This window comes from Stenella coeruleoalba (assembly GCF_951394435.1).
Source record: "Stenella coeruleoalba genome assembly, chromosome: 13".
In the NCBI taxonomy this organism is placed as follows: domain Eukaryota; kingdom Metazoa; phylum Chordata; class Mammalia; order Artiodactyla; family Delphinidae; genus Stenella; species Stenella coeruleoalba.
Genome location: NC_137159.1, coordinates 7,561,766 through 7,585,676, shown reverse-complemented (window position 1 = coordinate 7,585,676; position 23,911 = coordinate 7,561,766). Strand labels below are relative to the sequence as shown.

Below are 23,911 nucleotides of genomic sequence, written 5' to 3'. Positions count from 1 at the left end.
TTACCTGATAGAATTCAATGTCTTCTCTGGAGCCATTAAGTTTCGTGGTGGAAATTAGTACTCACGGGGACTTTTTTTTTAATAAATTTATTTATTTTATTTATTTTTGGCTGCGTTGGGTCTTCACTGTGGTGAGTGGGCTTCTCATTGTGGTGGCTTCTCTTGTTGCAGAGTACGGGCTCTAGGAGCGTGGGCTTCAATAGTTGTGGCTCGCTGGCTCTAGAGCACGGGCTCAGTAGTTGTGGCGCACGGGCTTAGTTGCTCCATGGCATGTGGGTTCTTCCGGGACCAGGGATCAAAGCCATGTCCGCTGCATTGGCAGGCAGATTCTCAACCACTGCGCCACCAGGGAAGCCCAGTACTTAAGGGAACTTTTTAAAAGCTGAGTTTTAGATTCGATAGCCTACGTTTGCTTACGATGCTAATGCAGTCAGCTGGGCTAAGAGTCACCGAAGGGCGGTCGGGGACACTTAGGTGGCAGTTAAGAAGAAGCAGTAAGGAGAGTGTGTCCACTTCTGTAAATGTCCATGGGTACCGCTGGCCCCGTTAGAGAAGAGAGCTCACACAGAGGCCCAGTTAGCGTTCTTCTCTTTTTACAGGGCCCCCAAACAGATCTCTACCAGGGATCTCCCATGTTATCTGAGAGTCATTGCTTGCTTTTGAAATAATGATGATTTACTTTGGAAATAATAAGATGAATCCAATTCTTCAGGGATCAGCTGGAAAAGGTGTCTGGAAATGACCCAGGATGACTTTTCCAGGCGAGTGAAGTAAGATGCTGACATAGGAGGCACGGGTTGCTGCTTCCTCAGGGGTCGAGGTGAACTTACCCAGGACCCAGAGACCCATAGTTAGGCTTTGATGGGAGAACAGGCTAGATTAGAACCTATTACAAAGTAGGGATGGAACGAGCAATAGTAAGGGATAGTTCTTGGGCTTTGTTGATATTCATTTTTCTACAATGTCAAGGTAAAAACACGCTCCATACTATTAGTTATTCATGGTTTCATAAATTAAGTCCACTCTGTCACATTTTCCTCTCTTTGTTTTTAAGCTTCCTGGCAGGACTTAAAGAGTCCCTCATGGAACCTTGATGAGTGGATTTTCTTAGTGATGTAATAGAGTAATTACTATCGTATGGATAGATTAACAAAGCACTTTTTCTACTTATCGCCTCATTTAATCTGTCCATAAACCTAACAAGGAGGACATTATCACCATCCTGTTTATGCAATTGTGAGAGTTCAGACTCAGATGTATAAATACTTTGCCCAAAGTAAGTTCCAGTCCAAGCTCAAGGATTCAAAATCCCGTGCTTGCTTCATGACGTCTTGTAAAAAAGAGAAGAGATTAGGGAAAGCTAGGCCAGAGGTTTGGCATTTTTCCCCCTCCTTATCATGGCAGCAGAGATGAGTGGCATAATTTGAATTCTTAGTCTTTCATGTTTGAAAGGCATTGAGTAAGTCATTATTGAGCATTCTTTCTTCTTTTTTTTTTTTTTAGTTGAAGTATAGGTGATTTATAATGTTGTGTTAATTTCTCCTGTACAGCAAAGTGATTCAGTTATACATATACATATACACATGCTTTTTTTTTTAAACATCTTTATTGGAGTATAATTGCTTTACAACGGTGTGTTAGTTTCTGCTTTATAACGAAGTGAATCAGCTATATGTATACATATATCCCCGTATCTCCTCCCTCTTGCGTCTCCCTCCCACCCTCCCTATCCCACCCCTCTAGGTGGTCACAAAGCACCGAGCTGATCTCCCTGTGCTATGCGGCTGCTTCCCACTAGCTATCTATTTTACATTTGGTAGTGTATATATGTCCATGCCACTCTCTCACTTCGTCCCAGCTTCCCCTTCCCCCTTCCCATGTCCTCAAGTCCATTCTCTATGTCTGCGTCTTTATTCCTGTCCTGCCCCTAGGTTCTTCAGAACCTTTTTTTTTTTTTTTTTAGATTCCATATATATTACACATGCTTTTTTTATACTCTTTTCCACTACGGTTTATAATAGGATATTGAATATATTTCCCTGTGCGATACGGTAGGACCTTGTTTATCCATCCTATATACAATAGCTTACATCTGAGCAGTCATTCCGTATACAGTATTACCTAATATTCACAATGGGGCTCCTGTTCTCCAGCCACTGATGAGAACACACATAAACACATAAAGCGAGCAGAGGGCGGAAGCAGGTCTATGTCAGCAATTCCACGAGGCACTGATGGAACAGGACAGTAGGAGTCAGGGTAGTTGGTTAGTTAAGGTTTCCGTGGAAGATGAGGCTTGATCCCACGTTTGAGGGAAGCCGGGCTCCCCTGTCTCCTGCACTGGGGGGGGGGGGTGTGGAGAGCTGGCTCCCAGACCCCTATCCCTCTGGATGCCTACACCCCAGGGGAACGAAGGGCCTGCTGCCCCTGTTGACCCCCAGCCTTCCCTTGCTCAGGGTGCTCGTTCTGTCTGCGGAGAAAGCCGTTCCGCTTTCCACTCTTGGGTCCCCTGATGCTCCCCTCCTTTACACGTTACTTCAAATGCCCCCTCCCCGCGCCCCTTGCTCTGCTCAGAGAGGGCTTCGGGTCTACCTGCACCCCCCCAGGGACAGTGATCTCTTTATAACTTGATGGGGTGGAAGGATGTTACTGAAGCTGCTAAGAGCATCTGCTAGAGGCAGACGGGCCATGCAGCAGCTTTACAGCCGTAAGACTGTGGGTCGGTTACGTGTCTCTGTAAACCCAGATTCACTAGGATTCTAGGGAGGGTGTTTGGAAAATGAAACGAAATAAATGTTCATCTCTTTAAGCCCCTAATATTGAATTCCTCCTTCCTGGCTGAGTGGGTTATCGTGAGGATTAATGATAAGTGATGCATGTGAAATGCTTGGTGGTGCACCTACACGCCACTGCTGTACTAACAAGGCCCAGGACCACACAAGCACACGTTGACATTTAATGCACGCGGTAGATCTGCGCACGTTTCCGCTACCACCCGTAAACTCCTGGAGAGTGGGATGCATGGGTAAAGCATTTTCATGTCTACCACAGAGACTGATGTGATGCCTTACCCATTGCAGGGGGTCTGTACGATAAATGTGCATCAAATGAAGGAAGGAAAAAAAGAAACATGAATAACTGGTGGAGATAATATGGGAGAGCATCTTAAATCGTGTCCACAGTGGGAAGCACAGCAATGAGGAGTGGGGAGGGGGACACAGGGAGAAGCCAGTGATCATCTCTGGCCAGGAAACTTCTCTAAGGCATCCTACGGCCATCCTACAGTTCTCTCTGGTTACTGATTTCTAAGAATTTAATTTCACTTGAATTGAATCGCATGGGATGCTTTCAATCTTTTGAAGGGTTTTTTGTTTTTTTTTTTTTTAAGTCCCTGACCATCAAACTCTGCCTCCTGAGATGGTCTGCTGCAATGGCGGACAGCCACAGTTTCAGAAATCTATTTTCTATTTTAAGCCCAAATTTGCCATTGCTTAACCACAAAACATGGGTTCTGATTCACGCATTCATTTGTTCATTGTTTTCTTTCATCCATCACATAACTTATTGTGTCTCCTAACTGCCAGGAACTGTGCTAGGTGCTAGGGATAAAAAGATAGCTAGGCAAGAAATGTACGGATTATTATAACTACTAGTAGAAACAAAGTATTAGTACACACTAAGCTATTTGTTACAATATAAAATGTGGCCTGAACCACCTGCCTCTGACCCCATCCAAGCCTGTTTCCTTGCTGCGTGATGGGGATGAGACAATTCTACTCCACACGAGTCAGAGGACCTGGAATCTAGTCCCAGCTCTGCCACTTGCTACCCTGTGACCTGGGGTGAGTCCATCACCTGTCTCAGGCTCAGTTTTCTTATCTGTAAAATGGGTCCTTTCTATCTCATAGAGTTATTGTGGGATCATAAAATGAGATAGCCAATGAGATAGGGCTTCTAAACTCTAAAGCTCTTTTAAAAAGTTTTACCAAAAAGACTTCATCATCAGAAGCCCCTGCACTGGAGAGACTGGAGACCATCGTGGGTCTCGAAGGTGGGGCTGATACATGTCCTTCTGCTACCTTGTCATCTTCCAAGCTTGAAATTTGAAACTTTCTTAAAAGTCCCCCAAGCCCCCTTTTTGGACCCTTAGAGAAGAGGCCAACCATTACCAGTGCCTGGCAACTGTGACTTTCTTCTTCAGACTTCAGGGACAGTATGTAAAATGTGACCTGGAAAGACACCATTCGGCGCTGGTGGCCACTCCCAGCATGTTCCCTCGGCTTGGCTCAGGTCCACGTGGCGACAGGTCAGGAAGACCAGGCTGAATGCAAAGCCCCCTCCCTGCCATCAGATGCCTACCCTGCCCTCCCCACTGGTCGTGGGGCCATTCATTTCCAGCCCCGCTTCCAGACACAGGTCACACTCACTTTATTTTACATGATTCCTCACTTACTTAATTTCATTATATTCTCCCTAATGGGAAGAGGAGATGTGACGGGCGAGGTTTATTTGAGGAAGGGCGAAATTGAGGTGAGCAGATGCGCGAGGCTAACAAGGGCTTTCTCTCCGCAAAGCCGTGGTCGGGGAGGCCATGAGCAGAGGGATGGCTGCTTCCTACCACTGCCCACCTGCACCAGCCCAGTGCCCGCTGTGCACGCAGGACACGTTCAGTGAAGCCTCGCGGCACAAATGAATACATCAATGGCAGTTGTTTGGATTCCAGCATAAATGGATCCTGGACCTGAGATACTGCCAGATGGGCAGACAGGTTACAGTCTGGTGATGCATCTCCAAGGCTGTAAAAATGTAGCCGTTTCTGGAGTCATAGGCTGACATTTCAGAAGATGATTATACGTACAAGTTAACCACACGGCCATTTGCACCCTCCCAGGGCCATGGCTTCAACAACTGTTTTCATGTTGGCTTTCTTGCTCGTTCCTTTTTTTGTTTTTCTGTTAAAGTCAAGCACAATTTTTTCCCCCCAGCTTCTCATCTTTCTAGCCGAATGTGATTTATTCATATGAAATTATGCTGCATTTTTATAAAACCCACGTTACTGAAAATGATGCTGGAGGGTTCACAGAAAATATTAATTCCTGATCTGTGGCTATAAAGCATCCCTGCTCGCTCTGCAGCAGTTCTGTCGCTCTGAGACGGATGCAAGCGGTCCAAGGGGATGATTAACTTCTCAGACCTGGCGATTGCCTAGTGTTCCCCTTGCTCTGGATTTCAAGACTGACCTCCGGCTCTTCTGCAGATGCACAGTTGCCCAGCTTGATAAATCACACGAACCCTTTTTTGATCACAGTTATCTACTATTTACTACTCGGGAAGGGAAGTTAATGGTTTTCAGAGGCACTTCACATGCTGCACACATATCCTGCCTTCTCCTCACCGCACTCTGCATATTCTCCACATCACTTGTGATGCGGCAGTGTCGATACCAAAGACTCACCTTTAGAAATGACCCACAAAGCCCATTTATCCCCATTCTTCTCTGCCTCTCTCTACCCCATCTAGTACAATAATATGTACAGAGAACAGACACGTGAGAGGCACATCATAAGGTGTGAATAAGAAGGAGAATGGGAGAGACTGGTTCAAGATGGCGGAGTAGAAGGACGTGCGCTAATTCCCTCTTGCGAGAGCACCGGAATCACAACTAACTGCTGAACAATCATCGACAGGAAGACACTGGAACTCACCAAAAAAGATACCCCACATCCAAAGACAAAGGAGATGCCGCAATGAGACGGTAGGAGGGGCGCAATCACAATCAGATCAAATCCCATAACTGCTGGGTGGGTGACTCACAAACTGGAGAACACTTATACCACAGAAGTCCACCCACTGGAGTGAAGGTTCTGAGCCCCACGTCAGGCCTCCCAACCTGGGGGTCAGCAACGGGAGGAGGAATTCCCAGAGAATCAGACTGAAGGCTAGTGGGATTCAACTGCAGGACTTCGACAGGACTGAGGGAAACAGAGACTCCACTCCTGGAGGGCACACACAAAGTACTGTGTGCATCGGGACCCAGGGGAAGGAGCAGTGACCCCATAGGAGACTGAACCCGACCTACCTACTAGTGTTGGAGGGTCTCCTGCAGAGGTGGGGGTGGCTGTGTCTCACCGTGAGGACAAGGACACTGGCAGCAGAAGTTCTGGGCAGTACTTCTTGGCATGAGTCCTCCCAGAGTCTGCCATTAGCCCCACCAAAGAGCCAGGGTGGGCTCCAGGTTTGGGTCCTCTCAGGCCAAACAACCAACAGGGAGGAAACTCAGCCCCACCCATCAGCAGACAAGCAGATTAAAGTTTTACAGAGCTCTGACCACCAGAGCAACACCCAGCTCTACCCACCACCAGTCCCTCCATCAGGAAACTTGCACAAGCCTCTTAGATAGCCTCATCCACCAGAGGGCAGACAGCAGAAGCAAGAAGAACTACAATCCTGCAGCCTATGGAATGAAAAACACGTTCACAGAAAGACAGACATGATGAAAAGGCAGAGGACTATGTACCAGATGAAGGAACAAGATAAAACCCCAGAAAAACAACTAAATGAAGTGGAGATAGGCAACCTTCCAGAAAAAGAATTCAGAATAATGATAGTGAAGATGATTCAGGACCTTGGAAAAAGAATGGAGGCAAAGATCGAGAAGATGCAAGAAATGTTTAACAAAGACCTAGAAGAATTAAAGGACAAGTAAACAGAGATGAACAATACAATAACTGAAATGAAAAATACACTGGAAGGAATCAACAGCAGAATAATTGAGGCAGAAGAACGGATAAGTGACCTGGAAGACAGAATGGTGGAATTCACTGCTGCAGAACAGAATAAAGAGAAAGCATGATAAGAAATGAAGACAGCCTAAGAGACCTCTGGGACAACACTAAATGCAACAACATTCGCATTATAGGGGTCCCAGAATGAGAAGAGAGAAAGGACCCGAGAAAATATCTGAAGAAATCATAGTTGAAAACATCCCGAACATGGGAAAGGAAATAGCCACCCAAGTCCAGGAAGCACAGAGAGTCCCATACAGGATAAACCCAAGGAGAAACACACCGAGACACATAGTAATCAAATTGGCAAAAATTAAAGACAAAGGAAATTTATTGAAAGCAGCAAGGGAAAATGACAAATAACATACAAGGGAACTCCCATAAGGCTAACAGCTGATTTCTCAGCAGAAACTCTACAAGCCAGAAGGGAGTGGCAGGACATATTTAAAGTGATGAAAGGGAAGAACCTACAACCAAGATTACTCTACCCAGTAAGGATCTCATTCAGATTTGACAGAGAAATCAAAAGTTCTCTTGTCTTTACAGACAAGCAAAAGCTAAGAGAATTCAGCACCACCAAACCAGCTCTACAACAAATGCTAAAGGAACTTCTCTAAGGGGGAAACACAAGAGAAGAAAAGAACCTACAAAAACAAACCCAAAACAATTAAGAAAATGGTAATAGGAACATACATATCGATAATCACCTTAAATGTGAATGCATTAAATGCTCCAACCAAAAGACACAGGCTTGCTGAATGGATACAAAAACAGGACCCATCTACATGCTGTCTACAAGAGACCCACTTCAGACCTAGGGACACATACAGACTGGAAGTGAGGGGATGGAAAAAGATATTCCATGCAAATGGAAATCAAAAGAAAGCTGGAGTAGCAATACTCATATCAGATAAAATAGACTTTAAAATAAAGAATATTACAAGAGACAAGGAAGGACACTACATAATGATCATGGGATCAATCCAAGAAGGAGATATAACAATTATAAATATATATGCACCCAACATAGGAGCACCTCAATACATAAGGCAACTGCTAACAGCTATAAAAGAGGAAATCGACAGTAACACAATAATAGTAGGAAACTTTAACCCCTCCGTTACACCAATGGACAGATCATCCAAACATAAAATTAATAAGGAAACACAAGCTTTAAATGTCACAATACACCAGATAGATTTAATTGATATTTATAGGACATTCCATCCAAAAACAGCAGATTACACTTTCTTCTCAAGTGCGCATGAAACATTCTCCAGGATAGACCACATCTTGGGTAACAAATCAAGCCTCAGTAAATTTAAGAAAACTGAAATCATATCAAGCATCTTTTCTGACCACAACATTATGAGATTAGAAATAAATTACAGGGAAAAAAATGTAAAAAACACAAACACACGGAGGCTAAACAATACGTTATTAAATAACCAAGAGACCACTGAAGAAATCAAAGAGGAAATCAAAAAATACCTAGAGACAAATGACAACGAAAACACGACAATCCAATACCTATGGGATGCACCAAAAGCAGTTATTAGAGGGAAGTTTATAGCAATACAGGCCTACCTCAAGAGACAACAAACATCTCAAATAAAAAATCTAACCTTACACGTATAGGAACTAGAGAAAGAAGAACAGATAAAACCCAAAGTTAGCAGAAGGACAGAAGTCATAAAGATCAGAGCAGAAATAAATGAAATAGAAACAAAGAAAACAATAGCAAAGATCAATAAAACGAAAAGCTGGTTCATTGAGAAGATAAACAAAATTGATAAACTTCTAGCTAGACTCATCAAGAAAAAGAGAGGACTCAAAGCAATAAAATTAGAAATGAAAAAGGAGAAGTTAACAACAGACACTGCAGAAATACAAAGCATCATAAGATACTACTACAAGCAACTCTATGCCAATAAAATGGACAACCTGGAAGAAATTGATAAATTCTTAGAAAGGTATAACCTTCCAAGACTGAACCAGGAAAAAATAGAAAATATGAACAGACCAATCGCAAGTAATGAAATTGAAACTGTGATTAAAAATCTTCCAACAAATGAAAATCCAGGACCAGATGGCTTCACAGGTGAATTCTATCAAACACTTAGAGAAGAGCTAACACCCATCCTTCTCAAACTCTTCCAAAAAACTGCAAAGGAAGGAACACTCCCAAACTCATTCTATGTGCAGAGGAAGGAACACTCCCAAACTCATTCTATGAGGCCACCATCACCCTGATACCAAAACCAGAGAAAGATACTACAAAAAAAGAAAATTACAGACCAATATCACTGATGAATATAGATGCAAAAATCCTCAACAAAATACTAGCAAACAGAAGCCAACAACATATTAAAATGATCATACACCATGATCAAGTGGGATTTATCCCAGGGATGCAAGGAGTCTTCAATATACGCAAATCAATCAATGTGATACACCATGTTAACAAATTGAAGAATAAGAACCATATGATCATCTAGATAGATGCAGAAAAAGTTTTTGACAAAATTCAATACCCATTTATGATAAAAACTCTCCAGAAAGAGGGCATAGAGGGAAACTACCTCAACACAATAAAGCCCATATATGACAAACCCACAGCAAACATCATTCTCAATGGTGAAAAACTGAAAGCACTTCCTCTCAGATCAGGAACAGACAAGGATGTCCACTCTCACCACTACTATTCAACATAGTTTTGGAAGTCCTAGACATGGCAATCAGAGAAGAAAAAAGAAATAAAAGGAATACAAATTGGAAAAGAAGAAGTAAAACTGTCACTGTTTGCAGATGACATGGTAGTATACATAGAGAATCCTAAAGATGCTACCAGAAAACTACTAGAGCTAATCAATGAATTTGGTAAAGTAGCAGGATACAAACTTAATGCACAGAAATCTCTTGCATTCCTATACACTAATGATGAAAAATCTGAAAGAGAAATTAAGGAAACACTCCCATTTACCACTGCAACAAAAAGAATAAAACAAAAAGAATAAAACACCTAGGAATAAAATACCTAGGAATAAACCTACCTAGGGAGACAAAATACCTGTATGCAGAAAACTATAAGACACTGATGAAAGAAATTAAAGATGATACAAACAGATGGAGAGATAAACCATGTTCTTGGATTGGAAGAATCAATATTGTAAAAATGACCATACTACCCAAAGCAATCTACAGATTCAATGCAATCCCTATCAAATTACCAATGGCATTTTTTACAGAACTAGAACAAAAAAGTCTTAAAATTTGTATGGAGACACAAAAGACCCCGAATAGCCAAAGCAGTCTTGAGGAAAAAAAACGGAGCTGGAGGAATCAGACTCCCTGACTTCAGACTATACTACAAAGCTACAGTAATCAAGACAGTATGGTACTGTCACAAAAACAGAAATATAGATCAATGGAACAGGATAGAAAGCCCAGAGATAAACCCACGCACCTACGGTCTACTAATCTATGACAAAGGAGGCAACGATGTACAATGGAGAAAAGACAGCCTCTGCAATAAGTGGTGCTGGGAAAACTGGACAGCTACATGTAAAAGAATGAAGTTAGAACACTCCCTAACACCATACACAAAAATAAACTCAAAATGGATTAGAGACCTAAATGTAAGACTGGACACTATAAAACTCTTAGAGGAAAGCATAGGAAGAACACTCTTTAACATAAATCACAGCAAGATCATTTTTGATCCACCTCCTAGAGTAATGGAAATAAAAACAAAAGTAAAAAAAAAAGGGACCTAATGAAACTTAAAAGCTTTTGCAAAGCAAAGGAAACTACAAACAAGATAAAAAGACAATCCTCAGAATGGGAGAAAATATTTGCAAACAAATCAACAGACAAAGGATTAATCTCCAAAATATATAAACAGCTCATGCAGTTCAATATTAAAAAAATAAAGAACCCAATCAAAAAATGGGCAGAAGACCTAAATAGACATTTCTCCAAAGAAGACATACAGATGGCCAAGAAGCTCATGAAAAGCTGCTCAACATCACTAATTATTAGAGAAATGCAAATCAAAACTACAATGAGGTATCACCTCACACCGGTTAGAATGGGCATCTTCAGAAAATCTACAAACAACAAATGCTGGAGGGGGTGTGGAGAAAAGGAACCCTCTTGCACTGTTGGTGGGAATGAAACTGATATAGTCACTATGGAGAACAGCATGGAGGTTCCTTAAAAAACTAAAAATAGAATTACCATATGACCCAGCAATCCCACTACTGGGCATACACCCAGAGAAAACCATAATTCAAAAAGACATATGCACCCCAATGTCCACCGAAACACTGTTTACAATAACCACGTCAGGGAAGCAACCTAAATGCCCATCGACAGACGAATGGATAAAGAAGATGTGGTACATATACACAATGGAATATTACTCAGCCATAAAAAGGGATGAAATTGGGTCATTTGTAGAGACATGCATGAATCTAGAGACTGTCATACAGAGTGAAGTTAAGTCAGAAAGAGAAAAACAAATATCGTATATTAACACATATATGTGGAACCTAGAAAAATGGTACAGATGAACGGGTTTGCAGGGTGGCAATTGAGACACAGATGTGGAGAACAAATGTATGGACACCAAGGGGAGGAAGTGGTGGTGGTGGAGGGTGATGTTGGGATGAATTGGGAGATTGGGATTGACATATATACACTAATATGTATAAAATGGATAACTAATAAGAACCTGCTGTATAAAAAAATTAAATTAAATTCAAAAAAAATTACACTGGCAATTTAGAATAAATTAATTTGACAATTGATAAGTCATCTCAAAAGAAAAAAAAGGAATGAAGTACTAGTACATGCCACAACACAGATAAACCTTGAAAACACGCTCAATGAAAGAAGCCAAACACAAACGAGTGCATTTCGCAGGATTCCATTTATATGAAATACCCCAAAGAGGCAAATTCACAGAGAGAAAGTGGTTTGGCATTTGCCAGCAGAGAGGGCAATGGGGAGTGCAATGAAACAGGACCCTATGGTCCTTCCCCCACCCCCATATCCTCCTGTCTTTTGTCTGCATAAAAACTTTAGCCAAAGAATAAGTTTAATCAGAGAAGTGAGAAAATGTAGAAGAAAGAAAAGCAGCCAAACAGGACAAAACAATAACAGTTTAGTCAGTAAGCAAAGTCAAGGACATTTAGTTCCCTCTCAAGGGCTCTGGAGAATATTCTGAGCCACATCCTGTGAGCTGTCTTACAGGTACTGAAACCCTCACCAGGTGGAAGAAGTTAACTACACGATGACCAGGCTGTAGCCATGACACAGGCTGCCACAATTTCGAGAACTGGCCTCAAGGAAATGGGAACAAACCGACCCGGGAACTGAAGGCTAACTGTACCTAAAACAATCAAGATGGTGCTGGTCAGACCACCGATGACCAATTTCTCGATGACGGCCAGAGCTGACTGTGCCGTTTCTGCGTGTAGCCCGCTCCCTCTGCCTATGAAAGCTCTGGCCCGCTGGTTGTCAGGGGGAGCGAGTCGGCCTTTGGACACGAGTCTGCACCTCCCCCCAGTTGCCAGCATCCATAATAAAGTAAACTTTACTTTCCACCAAAAAAAAAAAAAAAAAGAAGGCGTATGCTCCTCTGCAAAGGGAGGTTCTCTTGTAATTGACTGGTTTACCTTGCTGAGAATTTTGTCACCTCTTCCTGCCCTGGTGTCTTGTTTTTTCGTTATTTGGGGCACTGGCAGGCCTCTGGTAGGCCAGCTGCCTCTCGATGGCATAAAACAGATGGATAAAAAGTTCTACAGGCAGCAGTAGAAAAGAACAAAACCCAAGCCCCCATCCCACCTTCACACACCCTTCCCATTGCTGCAGGTGGCACGGGTTAGTTGGGCCAAAGCCCACATCTGCCTCGCTGTCGTGATCCTGTTTGGATCTGTGGAGTGTTTGGGCTATTTCGGCTGAACCATCACCTAAGCCCATTGCTCAAACTCAAAGAAGGCAAAAGGTTCTCTATGGGAGTGACCACAGATGCTTTTTAAATTTTAGTAATGGCAATATCAGAGTTTTAATTGATCAAGGTTGTGTATTGACTACTGAGGACTCACTGAACTTTAAACCATTACAATCGCCAACTGTCAGATGCTAGACTTCTGCTAGAATGCCCCTGGAAACCAGGAAGCTGGAGCAATGAAAAGATAGACAAGACTGACCTTCAGAAGATGTCTGGATATCCTCTACCCTCTGACACCCCACGGGGATGAGATTTCTATCTGCCCTCATAGAGGGAAACGACACCCCTTTTCCCTATATCTAGTCCCATTAGGCCAGGTCCCCAAGCCTCGAAGGCCGGCTTTCTTACGGGGAAGCAGAGGACAACTGGCTTCCTACAGTGTAAACTCACATCGCCCCTACAATCCCAGTCAAGCGAATCCCATTTCATCATCAAGTTGTACATCTTGAGACAAAACAGCTCTTCTCCTGGATCACACGTCCTGTGTTCACCAGGTACTTAGGCAGTTATAAGGTTAAATGGAAGTGACATGGGCCCAGAGAGGAGCAAACCAGTGGGATACCTCAGTGTCACATGGTAGCCTGACTCAAGCCAGCATGGGCTTTCTGTCCAACTCCAGAATCGCAGAACTCAGGAAGCAGCTTTGAAGGCCTGAAAAGTGCTCTTTCTTTTTCTCGGAGAGAAACAAAACTGCTGCCTAATCATTATGGAATTTTAAATCAAGAGGTGAAAACGGGCTGAAAAAAGAGTTTAGGAAACCAGTAGAGTCTGCGTTAATGAATGTATGATAGATCACCACCAGACTGTAAGTAGACAGAGATACTGGGGTTAGATCTCTACCTTGGGAAGGTCACAACCTGGAGGGGAATTTCTACTCAATTCCCTTCCCAACTTGAGGTCGTTCTTGGGACAGACAGAATTTTAGGCAAGTCATATGGTGGCTGGACCCAAAGCCGCATCCCTCATTTTCTAGAAAAGACTAGTTTATTCAACAGAATAGGTAATGTGATAGAAAATGACATCTGTCATGTGTTAAGTGAGCGTTCTCTAATTGAAGAAACTAGAAAACATGAATCCAATTAATTCAGTAGGTGTTACAAGTCCTTATTTTGAAGAAGGGTTTTTAATTGTATCGCCCAACAATTACAGAGACTTCTCACTCATGGAAATACACAAGTGGTCCTGAATTAATGGAAAATATAAAACAGGAAAAGCACAGAGAAGTAGCTTTACACAACTGCATTGCTGTCAGCCCATTACTTTGAAAGGCGCTGAGTTCCTCCCATTGTGAACAGAAAAACTGTTAAGATTTAGAGGGAAATGCTCAGTTACGTTTGAAGACAGGGAAATTCGTTAGAAGAGCAGGGATAATGGGAACCTCTGTTTTTCTGTTTCTAGGGAATGAACTTTTTTTTCCTCACAGTATCTGCACTAAGTGGTTATATAAGAACAAGGGCTAAGATACTAACTTAGTAGTCAATTAATAATTATTGGGCTTCAGGAGGGGTTTTTGAGAGAAGATCAGAAAATGTCAAAGGTAATAGCATTGCTCATCATGAAAATCTATGCACATTTTCTAACCAGGACAAAGTCCTGTATCTTTTGGGGAGAAGCCTTAGAATATACTGGTCCTAGCTTCTGATGACTTGTCTTTGTACCTACAATCATGTCTTCAGTGGGAGTCCATGTTTTTAAAAATGGTTCTTGATTCATTCTACCAAAGTCTATAAAGATATTTTGTGTCTAGATATGTAGCATTATTGAAATGTAATTTATATACCATAAAGCTCACCCATTTAAAGCATGCAATTCAGTTGTTTTTAGTATATTTACTGGGTTGTGAAGTCTTCACCATAATCTAATTTTACACCATTTTTATCACCCCGAAAAGAAACCTCGTCACCATTGGCAGTGGCATAATATTGTCAACTGAGGGCTTTCTCTTGCTTCTCAATGCATTTTGTTGAAGGAATCACTGAAGAAGAAAAGTCAAAGGGAAAAAAGAAATATGTAGAGGAAAAGAATTAATGTGTCAGATTTTAAGTGTGTTGTGATCCGGAGTCTCTCTTCTTTCTACCAACAGACTCAGAAGCAGTACAGTTATCAGCTTGTGCGAGAATCCCAGAAGCAACCCCAGAAGATCACGTGGCAGCCACTCTTAGAGCCCACAGGCTTGTGTGGTTGTCATGGGGAAGGCTTTTCAATTGAAATCAAAACACTTGGGCTCAGGCTGCCACCATCGAGAGAACGCTTTTCATCCATGAGCACAGATAATTCGCCTAAGTGACAGGTTTCACCTTGGAGAAGCACTGAACTGAGCTGGTTTACATAGTCAATTATTGCTCATTCCACAGAAGAGAGCTGGGAAGGAAGGGAGGGGGGCGGTGGTAGCTAGACAATGCCGAGATGCCTGCCAGCCCGCTGAGGGGAACAGCTCCTCCGGCTGTTTCCAGCCCTGTGAGAACCTCACTTGTGGAGAGAAAACAAAGCTTCATCTTTACCTCCTGATGGTTCTTTAAAACACACACACACACACACACACACACACACACACACACACACACACACACTTTGGCAAATGAGAAATCAAAGACCAACCCAAACCAAGAGATGGTCTGCTCTATTCTAGAAAGTAACTTTATATATGCCCATTCAAATACTTTCAAACAGTCTTATAGGCAAAGGAAGATGTGAAATACAGCTGGAGTATGTTTACTGATTAGCTTTACATATCTCATTCAATAACACAAGTTAGGAAAAACAAGCCAGAGCAAGGAGTCAAAAGTCAGGCACGCACAGCACCATGAATGGGGTTCCGCGCATAAAGTACAGTTCGAGAGAGAATCGCATCAGAAGGCAGACAGCTCTCGGGGAAATGATGTGGAAGAGAAGTCTGAAGACAACACCCCAGAATAAATGAAGTACTTATTGTTGAAAAATGAGCTCAGATCTCAACCAATTCCAAAGTTCAGAATTTACTGCACCATTCAGGACCTTCCCTCCAAGTTTCCTGTCTCCTGTTTCATTGTACAACAAGGGATTCTTCATACTTTCTATGAAATACAACAAGGCGATTTTTGCAGTAATAAACTCCACACATGCATGACAAATTGAAGCATGCAAAATGTTTAACATCCCAGTTCACAGACACTTTAGGGACAAAATCCGATTATGAATTATATGCCACAGTAAATAGGGCTCAATGTTTCATAAAGCAATTTATAGTTCATAAAAATGACAAAACGTACCTGTCAGACAGAGCGTGGAGAGCCGTTCTCTGGGCTGCCTGCTGGAAGAAAGGGCAGAGATGTTTATTTAATATGCTGACTTTAAAATTATGTGTTCAATCAATACTTAAAAAGAAACCCTGTGTCACCCACACTTCTGACAGGTGGCCAAATATGAAACTACTAATAACACAGTAGAGAATCCTCTCGTGTTAGGAAACGAATATTTCTGAAGAGTTAAGGGAAGCCCCCATGGGTCACACTTGCCACCAGGGGGTGAGCTTGAGGAGACTGGACATACTGCACAGGTGAGGTTGGACAGGTCTCAGGAGACGTGGTACTGATCAGAGCTGTTTCACTTTTACTTCCGAAATCCCCTTTTACCATTTGCTTTATTCTACTTTCCTGTAAGGAGAAGATCTGTCTTGGTTCCTTTGCAGCTTCTTTTCCTACGCAGCTATAATTCTGGACCTGGTTTTCAGATTTATCGATAAAAGCATCACAATTGGATATTGGAACATTGACTCGCTATGTGATGATATTAGGAGATTGCTGCTATGTTTTAAACACAGGAACATAACTGTGGCAATGTTTTTATAAAGAGTCTTTTAGAGATTCATACTGAAATACTTATGAATACAATTACACGATGCTGGGGTTTAAAATAATACAATTGGAGGGAAGAGAGAGTAGGGAGGCATAGAAATGAAATGAGATGGCCTTGGGTTGATAACTGTTGAAGCTAGGTGACAAGAACACAGGAGGAATGGTATAGTATTCTGGGAATTATTGTGTGTTTGAAATTTTCCATACTATAAAAATTAAAAGAAGAAAGGAAATAAGAAGGCCTCCACTGCTCCCTCAGATTCTCCAAGTTTTGCACTCACTTTCCTTTCGTCGTCTGTCCTATTTTTTTGTCTGTTTGCCTTATGCCGCCAAGCACTCTGAATCTACGGAAGGCAGAAAAAGACTTCTCTGACTGAGAAGTCACAATTGGGAGGGGATCAAGGCATGGCCTCGAAGACCAAGGCCTCCTCAGGATGCACGTAGGAAATAAGGAGCGTTCAGAGTCAGTCTTCACCTCGTACATGACATATGTCAAATTTACTGTTTACCAGGGATACCAATGTTTCCCACGCTATTCCTCATTGCAGGTGGGTGGCAGACAAAATAGAATCTTCAGATTAGAAAAAACGACACATCAGAACCATTATCTCTATTACAGAAAAGAAATATACCCTTGGCGATGGTTGCATATCCTTGGATCACGCAGTCAGACCAACACTTACTGAATTCCTACTGCATGAAGATGATTGCTCTGGGGTTTCAGAGGGGAAAAAAGCCAAAGCAGAAGTGGTCACTGTCCTGGACAAGCTGAGTCCCCAGGGAGGGAGTCAGAAGAGAGGTCCAGGGATGACTGGCAGACAGTTATGAAGTAACATGCAAATAAACAGATGAAGATAGGACAGAGCTACGAAGGGGCAGACGTGAGTGGTGACTAATGGCTGGTGGACCTACAGCTCCTCAAACAGGGTGTGGAGCTGTTAGCAGGTGCTCTGGAAATATCTGCAGAGTAAACATCAACGAACGAATCACTTAGGGGACCCTTCCCACTGAAATGTGGTCAGGCGAGAAGAGGCACTGGTGGTCCTGGACTAGACGGCGGAGGAAGGGCCTGTCCAAGCCCCTGGCAGTGGTTCTCACCTGGGCTACCCTCCCCCCAACACGCAGTGTGTTTCTGCGTGTCACACTCACGAGGGGATCACTACTGGCATTTAGTGCCTGGCCCCAGGGATGCTAACACTTTTCAAACGTCGGCAGGGTCCCCTTGTACAATCAGGAACTGTCCCCTTCAAATAACAAGGGTGTCTCTGTGGAGATGCTGCAGCAAAGTAGCGATGAAAGGCAGATCTGAAAGACAGAACCCAGGGAACATGAGCTCCTGGGCCTGGCACCAGGATTGGAAAATAAATTAGTAAGAGAAACTTAGATAATTCCACAAGGGACGCAACCACAGTGAGTTAGGAAAAAGCATAAAATCTGTTCAACAGGGAATTGAGAGTCTTACATTCTGGGACAGGTTCTGCCTTACATTTATATTATGGACCTGGAGTCTGGTCCTCGACCCAGGTCTCAGTTTCCAAACTACCCTTTCCTTCTCCAAATGGAGGCTGAGGGAGCCAGTCAAGGTCTAGGCTACTGTGGACAATCCAAGGGGCAGGGGTCCCCTCCTCCTTGCCTGGATTCCAGGGAACGACAGCCCAAGTGACCTGGCATTGAACGAACATGATTCGTTCAAGATAGAGAAGAAGAACTACAGCGCTTTCTCTTTGCGGGGACACCTGAGGGGGTCGAATGTGGCAGGGGGAAGAGGTGAGAAGCCAAGGAAGGCCTGGACAGTACTCCCTGCCCTCTCCTCTCTCTCCTTTGTCTGTGCTCTCCCGAGGGCCACCCCAGGAGCAGGTTCACGAAAAGCACCCGGCAGGTGACAGGCAGCTGTCATTGTTCCCAGGTTCATCTCCTAAAGCGTTCTCCCTCACACAGCAAGATCGCTTTCCACTTTCGGCAGTTATCCTTGAAAAGAACTTCACTCTCTAGTAAATACACAATGTGTTTGGCTAAATATACAAAAAGTGTTTGGAACTCCCCGAAGGAAAGATGGCAGGTATTATCAGCACAGCCTCTCATCATCTCAGCAGGAGGCGCTGGAGACAGACTCCTCCCGGAATAACAAAAATCACGAGATGTGACTAAAAGGTCAATAGGAATCTCTCACATGGCACCTGAATTTTCGTCCAGCCCTGGATGTCAATTTTTTTTTAAGTCTATTGATTCTCTTCTCTCCTGCCTGCAAATACTTCCTGCTGACTTTTGTGATAAGGAAACACAGTGCTTGTTGATGTGCAGTCTATAAGAAGATGATTTAAGAAGCAAAAGCAAAGCAAAACAAACCCCAAACAAGAAACTCAGATGCCCGACCATCACTAGAATGCCTGCGAATTGACGCATCCCAGGTGGTGGTACCTGCTGAGAATAACTCCCTAGGACTGACATCGGTGAGTCCTCTAATGTAAGCTGAGTTGGAAGCTGGGAACAGTCCTCTAATGTAAGCTGAGTTGGAAGCTTTCCTTTAGCCGATGGACACGATGCTGGGACCAAAAGGGCCTTCTGGGCTGAGACATCATGCATGTCTTTCTGTGACCCTCACCCTTCAATCTGCCACACGACTGCCTGCACTACTATTTTTAATGCCTGCTTTTGATTGTTCTATTTAAGTTGTTGTTATTCTACATCATTCAGAACTTTACAGAGGAGGACTCATCACCCATCAAAAAGGAGATGAGACTATATTAAATGCTTTAAATAACTCCTTGAGGGAAAAAAAAACAAACTTAACGGCATTAAAATTGTATGTTATATACCAAAGCAAAGACCACCACCACCACCTTTTTCTTACTGCCTCCTCTCTTAAAATAAACTTTGGCTGTTGCACACTATTTTATTTTACTGTTGGAAAATAATAAAATAAACACTGGAATGAAATAGCAGAGAAAAAAATTACTTAGGTGACTCATGATTGAAACCTGAAAAACTACTCGTAGAAAACTAGATGAATTTCCCAATTTCCTTCTTTCAAGACTTGTATGTTAGAGCAACCATATTTCTCTTTCTAAATCATCGTCTCCTCTTGTGACTTTTTTATTCAGTTCTCAGCAAAACAGATTGAAGCCTTAAGACAATGCGTCACTGATCCTTCCTGAGTTCATTACTCATTCATGAATGACTCTGAAGGGTAAGTCTGTGAGACAAAACAAGTTCTCTGCCAGAAATAATTATTTTCCAGGTTCTCTTTGAGAGATGACATCTTTTCTCTGTCTTTATCACAGCAAGCTGGGCGCTTGGGAACCTAATCAGTAGACTTGCAGGTTTCAACATACGCTAAATGAATTACCAGTCACAATCTGTTATTGAGGGGAAATCAAAGAGGAAGTTAAGTGCCCTTACTGTAACTGGGTCGAGCGTAGAACAAGTTCATGGATATTGGAGGGGGAGAAAGCAAAGGGAAGAGGCTAGAATTCAGAGGGGTCTTAGCATAATCCAGTTTCTTTCTTACTTGATAGAAACAGAAATACCACGTGGACAGCTTCATAAAGCCAACTGCTGTACCTATCAAGTGCAGGGCCTGGGCTCTGCTTGGGTGACAGTCAAAGCGGACAAAGCTTTTGCCACATTGTACTTGGAGTCTACACGTGAGCCAGACATGAAAAGTTAAACACACACACGAGCATTCTAGATCCTGGATCTAGACAAGGGCTATGACCAAAGAGGACAGAATGTGAAGGGACCTCATTTGGAATGAGTGCTCAAGGAAGGTTCACTAAGGAAGGGATAACAAAGCTGCCACAAGGAGGGCAAAGAAGAGTTACTGAATGAGAGAAGTAGGAATGGGGAAGGAAGGAAGGGAAAAGTGTTCGGGAGCAGAGGCCCAAGGCAGGCCTAGATCTCTGGTCAGTGGAGGAACTACAGGAAGGTTGCTGTCAGGGAGGTCAGTGAGTGGTGGGGACAGTGGCAGGTCCCAAGGGCTTCGGAGGTCAAGTTAAGGATTTTGGACATTATCCACAGCAATAAGAAGTCACTGAAACGTTTACATGAGGGGAAGCTGGGTGAAGGATACATGGCAGCAGTCCCCAACCTTTTTGACACCAGGGACTGGTTTCATGGAAGACAACTTTTCCAAGGACCGGGGGCAGGGGGGATGGTTCAGGAGGTAATATGAGCAATGGGCAGCGATGGGCAGCGATGGGCAGCGGCAGATGAAGCTTTGCTCGCTTGCCCACCACTCACCTCCTGCTGTGCGGCCTGGTTCATAACAGGCCGTGGACCCTTGATATATGGGACCTGCCTGTACATTCTTTGCAACTTCCGGTGAATCTATGTAATTAAAAAAAAAGGGCTTCCCTGGTGGCGCAGTGGTTGAGAGTCCGCCTGCTGATGCAGGGGACATGGGTTCATGCCCCGGTCCAGGAAGATCCCACATGCCGTGGATTGGCTGGGCCCGTGAGCCATGGCTGCTGAGCCTGCGAGTCTGGAGCCTGTGTTCCGCAACGGGAGAGGCCACAACAGTGAGAGGCCCGCGTACCACAAAAAAAAAAAAAAAAAAAAAGAGTAGGCAGTGAGGCAATGACCCACACTTTTATTTTATTTATTTATTTATTCATTCATTCATTTATTTATGGCTACACTGGGTCCTCCTTGCTGCGCGTGGGCTTTAGTTGCGGCGAGCAGGGGCTACTCTTTATTGCGGTGCACGGGCTTCTCTTGTTGTAGAGCACGGGCTCTAGGTATGCGGGTTTCAGTAGTTGTAGCACGGGGGCTCAGCAGTTGTGGCTCTTGGGTTCTAGAGCGCAGGCTCTGCAGCTGTGGTGCACAGGCCCACCTGCTCCACAGCATGTGGGATCCTCCCAGACCAGGGCTTGAACCCGTGTCCCCTGCACTGGCAGGTGGATTCTTAACCACTGTGCCACCAGGGAAGCCTCAACTTACACTTTTCAAATTCCCTTCTGGCCTTTGTGTGTTGAATGGATTGGGGCAGGAAGGGGCAAAGTTGAAGGTCATCTGCAGTGATCCAGGAGAGAGAAGGGCACGGTAGCGGTGGAGGTGGAGAAAGTTCATGCTACATTTTGGAGGTAGGGTTGAGGGAACTGGTGATTGATTGAACGTGGGAAGTAGGGGAGGCGTCAGGAATGAGTCCCAGGTTCCTGGCTTGAGCACCTTGTACAGACCGAGGGTCACTGATGGGCAAGACGGGTGCAGGAGCAGGACAAAGGCAGAGCTTAGGTTTGGGTGTAAAAAACTCTACTTTGAAAAGACACATACACCTCAGTGTTCACAGGTGCACTATTTACAACAGCCAAGACATGGAAACAACCTAAGTGGCCATCAACAGATGAATGGATAGAGAAGATGTGGTGTGTATTTACAATGGAATACTACTCAGCCATAAAAAGAAAAGAATTTTGCCATTGGCAGCAACATGGATGGACTTGGAGGGCACTATGCTTAGCGAAGTAAGTCAGACAGGGAAAGACAAATACTGTATGATCTCACTTATATGTGGGATCTAAAAAATACAAGAAACTAGTGAATATAACAAAAAAGAAACAGACTCAGATATAGAACAACTAGTGGTTACCAGTGGCGGGGGGGGGGCACGCATTACAGGGGTGGGGAAGTGCGAGGTACAAAGTACTGGGTATAAGATAGGCTCAAGGATGTATTGTATAACATGGGAGGAATATAGCCAATATTGTGTAATAACTGTAAATGGAAAGTAACCTTGAAAAATTGTATTTCCAAAATGCTATGCTCTCTCCCCCGTCTCCCAAAAAAGTTTGGGTGTGTGAAGTTCAAGTTGTTTATGGGAAGTCAAGTGCGGATGTTAAACAGACGGTTGGATTTGAGATTAAAGCTGCTAAATGATAATTAAGTACACAACGTCCATATGTTTTTGACAAATGACAGTCATAAGAAGACAGATGGCTTGATTTTCTGGATCTACATTTTGCTATTGTTCTAAGAGAAGAAGATCCAGGAGACAGCTGGTTAGAACACATCTTTGTTTCCGCACTCCATGTGGGATTGACCTCCATCTCTGCTACACACAGTATCAGGTTTATGACACTGACAGTCAAGGAGGTATCACTGCAGCAGTGATTGTAATCACATTGCTTCACCTGTGTTAGGACACTGTCTCCACATTTAATTACCTGAATAAATACTATCACAGCTTATCTTACTTCATTTGTGTTTTGCTGTTATTGGAAGAAGGCTGTGAAATTTATATGGACACACTTGTCTTTCTAGGAATTCTGGCTGGTGAGGCCTTACTTTTTTCTTGTCATTCTTCTTCAAGTTAAGACTTGTTATTTATTAACTTATTTCCCTGTTTAATTTCCTTCTACCTCTATTAGCATATTTTATGTTTCGTTAACTTTTATGTTGTTGTTTTTCATTTTGGTCCCCGTTGATGAGCATTTTTATGTTGTGAACATCCATTTGGTGCTTTACAACCCATTTAGGAACATTTGTAAGACAAAGGAAAGAGTCTATTTCTGGTCTTTTTTTTTTTTTTTTCCTCAGTCATGAGTACTTTGCATTTTCGGATTCCTAGAAATGCTGTCTAGGAAGCATTTTGTTCAGTGGACTTTGACCTTATCCAGTACTCTACAGGGGTCAGGCAGAGTCAGGGAGGACAATATAATTTATCATCCAAATAAGAATAGTTCTATCCAAATAAGAACAGTTCTGAGAGTGAAAGGGGATGCTAACCCAGTGGGAGTCAGGGACAAGGGGAGAAAACTCTGCTTTTTTGGGGCACAATGTATGGTCAGTTCTAATAAAGATGACTCTATAAATATAAACAAGATCAGGATTAGAGGACAGAAATTCAGGGGCTGAGGAACCTGCCAATAATGAAAGCAAACAGCTGAACGGGGGTCAGCGGTGGACAAATCACTGCGACTCTTGGTGTCTCTTTAAATCAAGCCAGTGCTTCTCCTGTTCTCTCTCCAGTTCGTCCTCTTCCTCTTTTGAGTCTGCCTACAACCCAAGGTCCTTTTCATGAAGCTTGCCGCGACCGCTCAAGCTCTTCTTGACCCTCTGCTCTCAGAGCTCCTGGTCTAGAACATGGCTTAGCGTGGGGTTCTCTTCTTTCCTGGGGAGCTTGCCATCTGCTTCATGGAAATTTTAGTCTTGGCTAAAAATTCAAGTTCCTTGAAGATCACTGAAGGCGGAGATCCCAGCTCATCCTCCCTCCGCCGGAAAGAGCTTCCTGCTGACGGACAGCACCTGCCGTGTGATTCGCCAGTAGGACATGAGTAGGT

General features: G+C 43.3%; 1 protein-coding gene across 1 annotated transcript in view; it reads right to left on the bottom strand.

Moving 5' to 3' along the window:
• The window catches only part of AFF3 (ALF transcription elongation factor 3), a 564,600-nt gene that overhangs the window by 83,598 nt on the left and 457,091 nt on the right, over positions 1–23,911 (bottom strand). The window contains exon 10 of the mRNA XM_079940200.1: positions 16,050–16,090. Within this exon, the coding sequence (XP_079796326.1) occupies positions 16,050–16,090 (41 nt within the window). The remainder of the gene's footprint in view (positions 1–16,049; positions 16,091–23,911) is intronic.